The sequence below is a fragment of the Buceros rhinoceros genome, unplaced genomic scaffold (genome assembly GCF_000710305.1).
Source record: "Buceros rhinoceros silvestris isolate BGI_N320 unplaced genomic scaffold, ASM71030v1 scaffold25208, whole genome shotgun sequence".
In the NCBI taxonomy this organism is placed as follows: domain Eukaryota; kingdom Metazoa; phylum Chordata; class Aves; order Bucerotiformes; family Bucerotidae; genus Buceros; species Buceros rhinoceros.
Window position 1 is genome coordinate 5,259 of NW_010426678.1, and position 10,298 is coordinate 15,556.

Sequence of the window (10,298 nt, forward strand, 5' to 3'; positions counted from 1 at the left end):
GACAGGGGGTCACCTGCGGCCCCTTTTCTGGTCACAGCTTTCATGCAGCTGTAAGCAGCTGCCTGGGCCATCACCCTCTTCTGCTACAGCCCCTGGGGGTCCAGTTTCCGAGAGGCTTGGCTGGAGTCACACGATGCTCTGCACACCCCAGCAGCATGCATGGCCCTGCATTCAGCCCTTCCTTCGATCCAACACAGGGCAGCACTGCTGGCTCACCCTGAGACAGAGTCAGGGCAACTAAGTGACTCCAAATGTCTCTTTGTCCTGGTTTAAGGGAAGCTTGCACCCCTCTCCCTCACCAGAGCTGGGTGCGAGACGCTGCTAACCACGGGGTAAGAAGAAGGGGCAAAGACAAAGCAAGCATCTTATTTTTTAAGAAGATGTTACATCTCTCAACCCTCTGCCCACGTAACTCCACAAATACAGCAAGGTTTGGTCACCACTGGCACTTGGGGTGCTCTATTGCTTCACGAAGGTGGGCAGCTCAGGAGAAGACACTTTATGGAGCTGACAGAAGCAGGCCTAGGGCCTTACCAGCCTCAAGAAATACCATCACTCCAATTTTTAGACAGAGCCAAAAAACAAAACAAAACAAAAAAGAGACTGAAAGAAACAAAGAGACCCAATAATTTATTGGCAGAGCTGAAAGGGGGCATTTGAAAACCACAGGGCTGACTCTCAACTGGGAAGCTCCTCCCAGCTGCAGAGAGATTTATAATACTGGTATCTCTCAGCAAAAGGCTTTGACATTGAGGCAGAATCCCAGAGATCCTGCATGCCATGTAGAGAAAGAGAGGAAAGTGCTGCAAGATGCGGCCCCAAGGGCACGCTGCTAATTGAAAGGTTGGCCTCCCGCCCCACTGCTAAAAAAAAGTTTGTGTATGACAAAATCAGCCTCTATTGTCACCGCTGCTGGAGGGCTTCAGATGGATCCTTCCTCCACGGAGGAGTGCGAGAGAGCGGCCCATGAGTCCCTTCAGAGGTCGGAGGGCACTGGTGGAGCCCTCTCAGTGCTTTCGACACGGAGAGAGGAGCTTAGTGCCATCTCTTGTTCTCACAACGTGATTTTTGTGTTTCGAAAGCTTGAATTATCCCTGGAAAACAGAGTGAAGAAGGAGGTTAAAGGTGTGCATTCCACCAGATCATAGCACCCCCTCGTTCCACCCACCATGGCTACCAGTCTGTCACTCCAACCAATGCTCGTTAAACCTCCTTAGCAGATCTGCTTTCTAACTAGAGACTTTTCACATAAGTCAACTGCTGCTGCGGAACATGGGGAGGACCTGGTTCACCCCCATTCATCGGGAAGAAGTGTCATCTCCTGTGAGCAGAGCATATGACAGACTCTGGGAACCTCCCTGATAGATTCTGGGGTTTAACCAGCTTGCAAGATCTCTTTCTTCCCAAACATCTGTCCTCAGGGATTCTGCTTGGAACACAAATACACCATCAGTCCAGCCTCCTCCTGCCTCTGTCCCTCTGTTTAGGCTTCTTTTGTCATGCTGTCAACAAGTTTAGCTCTCTGGTCTCTCCTACCTTAAAGAATATCTAATCTGAAAAGGACGTTGCCCTCAAGTTGAAATAGAAGGGTTTCTTCAGCAGCTTTTACTCACATGAGTACAGCCACACGAGTCGGAGGGACTAATGATGAAAGAAGGGGCCACTGGTCCACAACCTTCGCTTGCGGCACGTGGCAGTAACTGATGATGGGGCAGGTTACAGAAACCTGAGTTAATGGTTACTGCCAGCCTGTGAGCAGCAGCAACGGGCAAAACATATTTAGACATTAATAGAAAGGTGTGTTTCTCCAATCTCAATGGAAATAAACGCAATTACAATTATTTTGAGAGGATAGGTTTGGCAGCTCTTCCTGTAACAGGGACAGGGCAGTAAGTTGCCCAAACCAAACATGTAGGGGTGCCCCAGCACGTATCACGCTGAACTGGCAGAGCTAGGCTGAAGAGCAAAGACAGCAGTTTCAGAGGCAAGGTGCTCTGCAGGACTATAAAATCCTGCTTGAACCCTTGAGCGTTGGGTGCTGCTTAGAGCTGGAACATCACAGCATAGTGCATGCTGGAACTCCTCCAGGAGAAGGGCTGGAGAGCTGGAGGAAGTAAAAACCACTCTTTAGAGCGTTAAACAAGTTACTCTATGACATGACAGCAAAAACCATGCTGGAGGCTGTCTGCAGGACTGGGGTTCACCTTTGCATCTGCCAGCAAAGCGGGTTATGCTGCCTCTTGGGAACGTGGTTCAGGATTTATTAACTGGATTAATATTAACCGGATTCATTTAATTTGTAACAATGGTTTGGCTTTCAATTCCATACTTCCTTTCACCCGTGCCATCCACCTCAGGAGGTCAGCACACTTTGGTTACTCTCTCTCAGAGATTTCCCCTTCTTTCGCCTTCACTGTGGTGCCCCCGGTCCTCCGCTCATCACTACTCTCCCTGCTCAGCGCAGGTAACCCAATACAGTTGAGAGATAAATCAACTCTGACACTGGTTTCCTATACGCTTGGCACATCTGCTGCCTGCTCAGACTGGTATTTCATGAAGTGAGCTGGTTTCCTCTTCCGGAAGGTGACCTGAATGTCATCTAACAATAACACCACTACTAGTTGCCTGTGTAACATTTTGTGAACACTGATCCTCACAAAAAGCCAAATCTGTGAGGAAAGACAGGTAGTATTTTCACCTAGGACAAGCTATGAGAACACTGCTTGCCCGAAGCTGTGAAAGGGAGGTTTTGGGATCCCCAGTGGCCCCTCAGAGCTTGGCCATGTTGGAGCAGCTACATACCACCACAGGATGGGAACTGGACAGTGTTACACTTCCTTCCAGCAGGCTTCTCTGTTCTGGCTCTTGGCAACGCAGCAACCCCACTCTATAACCAAATACAACTCCCATCGCTACCCCTTTGAAAGGAACAGGCCTGCCATCAGGGAAGGGGGCACTCAATGGCAAAAGCCATCTGAGCTGTGAGGCTCACAACAGCCCTAAGCTCATCTGGGGTATTTTCCCTCCATATGGTTGGCTGCCACTACCAGAAGCGGCAAGTGGTTTCAGCTCGTGAGCCACAGCGTTATTTCAAAATCCAGTAGCTACTGTGAGTCCTTCCCGAGCAAGCTTTTACTGACAGACTAATTTATTCTGCTCCAGCCCACTGTCAAAAGCAAAGGCATATACGCCAAGCTCCAGGCACCTCTCTCAGTGTCCATTACATTGATGTGCTTAGCATTCATTTACCACTCCATATCCGCTTACAGCCAGCCCTAGGCAACAGACCCAAGCTGAAGACATACCTCTCAGCCTCCTGGGACCAGGTCTGGGATACCATGCCATGCACAGAGGAAGGACACATCAGCAAAAGAGTGCACAAAAAAAAAAAAAAAAAAAAAAAAAAAAAAAAAAAAAAAAAAAAAAAAAAAGGAAAAAAGAAATTTTGACCTTTGGGAAAGAGCCAAATGGGCCCGCCACCAGGCCCATAAGACAAGAGAACATGCCAGCCCACGGGAAGAGGGTTGGAAGCTGAGAGGTATGCCGTGAAATCACATAGGAAGAAAGATGGGGCCCTACCCTGGGTGTGACAGAGGGAGGGGGAGCGTTCGATCAGCGGCCACTGCTGTTCACCAGGCCATGAAACTCCTCCCAGGCCCTGGCAAGCCAGAGGGAAAAAAAAAAATGAAATAAAAAAACAGCACTTCAGATCAAAGGCTTCTTAACTTTTAACGAGAGCAGAAACATTCAATGGCGTTTGAAAGGCACTTGTCTTCAGAGAGCAAGGCAATATCCTCTGATAGCCCTAGTGGATAGAAGCATCCTTAAACCCAGCCAAACATCTGACAGCGCGAGGCAGCTTTAACGTTCCACACAGTCATGAAGCGTTCCCGCTGGCTGCTGGTGATACAGCTACATTAATACCCAGAGACAGGTATGACCTTCCCAGTCACAAGTGGAATATCCATTTCCTATTGCTAATAACATGGCCGATGTTACGTCTTTCTGGAGGATTATCATGTTCCTTGGCTGGTTAAACCCAGCCAGTTACTGGCCTCATGCTTCACCACATACCTGTGTATGTAGTAATCCTCCCAAAAGGGGCTTCTTTTAATGCCACATGGCTTAGTTATTACAAAATGCTTCAATCAGGTGGCAGAAGCCAATTGCTATTACAAAGCCTCATTTCCTATTGTAAACCTGCATTGCTAATGACAACCCAGTAAAAACACTGCAGCTATTTGAAATGAAAATGTTTTCAGATAAGTTCGAGGGACAGGACTAACGCCGCATTCCCTGGTGGAGAACGTTACTGACGGACGAAGTTAGCAGACTGAAAAATTGCTGTCTGTTTTACGAAGGCAGCATACTGAGAGCCTTCTCGGGGAAAAGATGCCGAGATTAGTGGGAGCATGACTTATCTTCTGGGATCAGAGACATCAAAGAACCTCACAGTTCTCCATGCCCAGCAAAATAGTGCTGGTGCCTAGAGCACAGGCCAAAACATTTACTGAACCCAGAGAGTCCCACAGAGCTGGGGGGACCTTAAAGGGAACCCAGGGCAGTCATAAACCCAGATCACCCTCCGGATTTTGTAGCTGGCACTTAGCAGCTACCTCACATCTTTTCTATGCTGTCTCATCAGGCCACTGCAACACAACAGGAGAGCCCAGACATGGAAATCCTGTATTAGTCATCTCCTGTGCCAAAAGCAGACCACCAGCCTAGCTCTCACCTGAGCCTCAGAGAGTCAACCTCTCAAGCAGCATTTGCAAAAGCAGCTCAGATGTCATATGCTCTTAACCAGCAAAGTCACAGGCCAAACAAACACAAAGCATCCTGGCAGAGTGTCTGTCACATGCGCTCTGCAGACCATACACCACACTCGCTGGGAACCCAACAAAGGGAGCACGAGCAAGGAGCTTGTCACTGTGGTGTACAGCGTGGGATTTATGACACTGCCTTTCCAGACCGCAGGACAGCAAATCTCTCTTTTGAAAGCACTGAAAGTAAAATCCTACATATCACTGACTTCAGCACCACCAGTACAAGCCCAGTGAGTGGCAAAACACTCCAGTTCTTCCCCGTTCCAAACTGCTTTGCCAAAATTCCAAGAAGCAACTAAATCTGCCCCCAAGGCACAGGATTCTGTGAGCTACCAAGGCAATCAGCTGGTCTGAGAGAATCCTTATCCGTGGCTGGATAGGTTTCCTCCTCAGTCTCCCTCCACCCACGGTAGCTCAAAATCCTCCTGGTGTTAACTAGATTGGACAAGCAACTAACATCCATCTATGGGAGTTCCAAAGCTACACGCTATCTCCAGCTGACTCTCAGACACGAGACACTGAAGCCAAAGGAAACGTGAGAGAGTCACGCAGCAAAGGGTGCTGTGGAAGCAACAGGACAGCACTCAGAACACAGCTTTAGTACACCAGGTCACATATGCCATTCCGCTTGACCTGCAGCAGTATGCTAAAACCCACAAGTGGCTCACTCTAAGCAAGCAGCAGCACAGAAGCCCCTGAACAGGAACTTGCCCTCTCTAAGTCTCCCCAGACTCTCCTCCTTCAAGGCCAAAAAAATCTTTCAGAGAAAGAAAAACTGCCCATGTCAGCACATGGTATTAGACACTGGGTACAACTGCCTCCCTCCAGAAGAAAGTTAGGGGGAAGAAAAACTCTGGATCCGAAGCTCTCCTAGCTGCTGAATACAGTTTGGAAAGCCTTGCACATCTCCAACCTTGCCAAAAAGTGTCTACCTTCATGTTTTCCCTCCAGCCTCCCATGCCTTGTATTTCTACCACATCTGCATCGCCCATAACCATATCTTCTCTTTCCTCTCCTACAGTTCTCCCCACACTCCTAACTTCTCTGCAGAAGGGACTCAAGGGGAGATTAATTGTTAACATAATCAATAATATATTACCCTTCTCAAACCAAGGAGTTCCATGTTCCAACACGCCAATAACATCATGCACTCAGTCCTTCAGCTGCCAAGGCCTTCTCATACAGAGAAAAAGCTCTTCCAGCCAAGAACTTTTAAGCCAAGACCCTCAATACATATTATAGGACTAATTACTCCAACTATCTGCTGACTTGACTGAAAAAATTCACCAGGCTGTGTCTGCCCTAACGTACCTAAGCTATGCTAGCAGAGCAAACTGCTCTCCATTTTGTACCGAACAAGGCTGCCAGTTAATTTCATCTGGCAGAATCTTTATGACCTGTGACGTGCCAAAGGCACAGTGCCAGAGAGTCTAAGAGGTTATTTTTATGTATAGACATTTTTAGTACCTTATTGCTATACTGTCTGCGCAGCGATCAGATACTCAGTGAATTGATCCCCAACACTTAGGTTATTCCCATCGAGCAGCTGGGAAATGGAAGCATTAGCAGGGTAAATAAAGCCAGCCAGAGCTGTCCTTCCACACTCACTCCTGACCCACAACTGGTGAAGCCTCCCACCTTCTCCCCCACCACCCAGGCAGGGCTCCCTTTATCCCCAACAAGTAAATTGGGGAAAAAATAGCAAAATGGAAGCCACTATCGAAGCGAAAAGAGGAAGAGCAGCCACAGCCGCACCAAGGGACTTTCCAAATCACCATTGTGCAAGCAGCACTAGCTGTTTTCTCCAACCACCCTCAATCGCTAAGTCCTAGCAGTTCCCCTTCAGCATTTCGCTGTGCAGCCCTGCCCCCTCACCATCTCCTTCCCCAGCTAAAAATGGAGACAGAGTGCTCACAGTGCACGCTACCCTCGCACCCGTCACCAAGGTCTCTCCCTCCCGTCAGCCTGCATGACCGCCCACCACACCCTGCAGGCACTGGTGTCCCGAGCTGGACAGCCTCTTCCTGGGTGCTCCCCATGTTCTCTCAGAGTGTCTGACATTCATACAAAGCCGGTCAAAAACTTTGTGGCAGGCTTGAAAACTAATACCTTAAAAAAAAAAATCTACAATATTCTAATACTCTAATTTCCTCACATATCTGGCTGTATCTGTAGCAAAGGCAAAGAGGGAAGCCATCATGACTTGGAAATGAACACATCAGAACTGATCCCCTTGAAAAGAAACATGAAAATAACAGGATACAGTCACTTCTCTGGTAAGAGACAGGCCACCAAGGAAAGGCGGCCTTTTACAAAGTCAGGGACGCTTCTAAACAGAGCACACTGCAGTGACAGAGAGTGAATCAATGAATCCATCACTTCAATGCCCAGGTCTACAGAAGTGCTCTTAGACTTGCAGCACCTGGAAATATTACTGGAATTGGAGAATGGAGTGATAAATGAATTAAATCAGTATTGCAGAGACTTGGGAGAAGAGGACAGCAATCAGAGCCGGAACCTCACTGCTCTCCTGTGGCTTTTGTTGCTGCTCTCAGACTTGAAGGAACGAGGGTGAAACAACGCAGCCCTCTAGAGCTGGCAAGACCCAAGGCAACCTCCTCCCGCTGAGAGGCTTCAGACAGTGTGTACGGGTCCCATTTGCAAACTAGCTAACTTTAGACAAGGTTAACCCTGCCCACACCATTTAAGATACAGCCAAATATGACATAACTAGGACAGGAACATTGAGGAGTTCTCCTAAGGTCTTGCAAATTAGGAAGCAAACGGAAACCAGTGCTATAAAAATGTAACAGAGTTACAGAATTAGCTGAACTTTGATGGAACAAGGGGGACTTCTCACAAGCACCCCACCACCAGCTGTCTCACAAGCGCTGATCTTCTTGCCCAACACCTGCCACTTCCATAGGGATCTCTCTTACTCATTCCTCACCTTTTTGTCATTCCTCACTTCTTTTTGTCCCGAGAACCTTGCCCCTGCGGTCCTCTTACAGTGCACCCCCTTACTCCCTCCACAGGATATCTGCTTGTTTCCTAGCTAAAATACAGTCTGAGGCTGTTTCCTCCAGCTGCCTGCAGTGAAATGAACCCAGCGCCAGCCCTATTAAGATCAAGTATTCTTCTCATTTACTCAAGCCGTCCCATTAGTTATCAGTGGTGACTTTGAAAAGAAAGGGTAGTTTTATAACCCTGCTCAGCTCTCACTGCAGCAGGCACTTACAAATAACTGGAGCTTTGTTTTCAGAAAAAGCAACCTTGCTTTAGAGCTGACATGACGATCCATAAAGTCACGTGGTGATCAAAATACTTCCAGACCAGCCCGCTCAGCGTCAGCCTGCTGACCGGACACAGGTCATAGGAAGCATATGAAGCAATGCTGTCGAATTTGCCTGGGGTTCCTGGATGGTGCTGCAGGCAAGAGCTCTTCACACGGGACACAGTCACTGACCACACCGTTACCAGTGCAGAAAAGAAAGGCTGCTAACCCCAGACAGGGCAAAGGTGTATGCAAGACTGCCAAGCGCTTCACGCTGTAGCACTCAAAAATCAAACTTTACACCTATCGCTTCCCCTCCACCCCTCTTCTGCCTGTGGTTCACTTGGTACAGATATCTGAAAATTTTCAGTGGGTCCATGAGACATGACCAGGCTGTGGCCTCCTTTCAAAAAAAGCACAGTGCGTTTCCTAAGGCAGCAAAAGTAAGAGGTCATTCCTCTTTTTTTTTTAATTCCAAGCCACAGGGAGTGCCACTGTCCATAACCCACTGTCTGCAGGACCGTGTCACCTCCAAGGTTAACAACGCTGATGAACAGAACCTATTAGGTGGTTCACTACGTCCGAGTGCGCCCCCTCAGTGCACTTCGGAGGGAACAAAGAGAAGCGATTTCTCTCCGGCTACTGAAACAAGGTAGCCCACGAAATTTCACATGTTTTTTTCAGGTGCTCAGCACCATAACATCTAAGATACCATAAATCCCTGGAATTAAGCACAGTCCAAGAGATTGTTCTAGTTCTTCTAGCATGATTGGAAATTAATACAGACTACGCTGACCCTTCCACTCACTGGGATTTAGGCAGCTTGTCAATATCGCAAGCAAGAGAAAGGACAAACACAGGAAAATTGCAATGAAAGATCTGCTTATCTAGCTAAATGCACAAGCCCCACCACTGAGCGCAGAAAGGATGGAATGCAGAATAGCTCCTTGGAATAGCTGTGAAGCAACAGATACTTTTCAAACGCAGCTTGGCAGCACCACCGCTTTCTGAAACAAAGGGGGCTGCAGCCTCACTGACAACTCATGAAAAATGGTGTCTAAAAATGAGTTAATATGAAATGCATAATCACAAAAGGAATATATAAACCCTGAAACACGGGGCTCAGGTTCCACAGTGAGGAGCACGCTAGTAATTTCTACCGAAGCGTTCATTTACAGTGTGTCAAAAGCTAATCCAGGTCAATTCACTACCTAAAAGTCAAGGTTTTGAGAAACGCCTGTTCTTTTCTTGCTAAACGTGCTCCTTTCCCTGAAGCACAATCAATGCCAATCAAACCCTGCACATGAGCAGAGCTCTAGCAGAGAGATGCAGCCCATACAAATGAAAAATGCTACAAGCCCCCCTAGAAAGGCAGCCCTGACAAAGCCTACAGCATGGCTCTTCCATTAGAGCCTTTCATAAAACACAGCCAGAGTGTGAATATAGAGTGCTGGCTAGAAAGCCCTCCCGAGTCATAAATCACATGGTACATGCACAGCATAAGTGGAGTTTATTCATGACGGACAGTATTTCAACAGGGCTTGATAGATGAGTGAGGAAAAGGAGCCAGACTTTATGGAGGATAGAACTGGTTACACAAGAGATTCTTCATTAGTGAGAGAACCTTAATGATATGAAGCACGGCCAAGCAGACTCAGACTGAAAGCTGGGGCTGGCCCGTTCTCTGTCAATGAAACAGGCACCGTCACCTCTCTGCCACTGGTACCTGCTCGTACCAGGCGAGAAAGGCACAAGAAATCAGTCCACACACCACTACGCAGAAACTCCACTGACAAACTGTTCTGAATTTACACCAGTGCCATTAGGAGGAGATGCTGGTCAGCACTGCAATCAGACTGCTGGAGCGCAAGTGAGGCAATGGAAAAGAGAGCTCTCCTGATCCCCTACATGGTGGAAGGTTAATTGCTTAGTTCTACCTCACTAGGACCATTGAACCAACTCCTGACTATTCCTCCTACCCACAGAGTGGAAGGCAAGTGAAAGAGTGGGAGACAAGCCAGTCCGCTCCTGTTTAGAATTGCTCCCACATGTAACCCGAGCTACTAAACTTGATTCCACAAACACCTGTTTTCTTGGACAAGCTCATTTTGCACCATACGTCAGCAGCACAGATGAAAGTTTGATGCTGTGCGGGAAGAGAGGGCAGCAGGCATGGCACGTTACACTGCTGTAGGGAA

General features: G+C 47.9%; 1 protein-coding gene across 1 annotated transcript in view; it reads right to left on the minus strand.

Moving 5' to 3' along the window:
• Positions 1 to 608: 608 nt before the first annotated feature.
• EIF4E2 (eukaryotic translation initiation factor 4E family member 2) overlaps positions 609 to 10,298 on the minus strand; it is a gene marked incomplete at its 5' end in the record, with an annotated part of 18,849 nt that continues 9,159 nt past the window's right edge. Inside the window, one exon of the mRNA XM_010141613.1 lies at positions 609 to 1,094. Within this exon, the coding sequence (XP_010139915.1) occupies positions 1,055 to 1,094 (40 nt within the window). The remainder of the gene's footprint in view (positions 1,095 to 10,298) is intronic.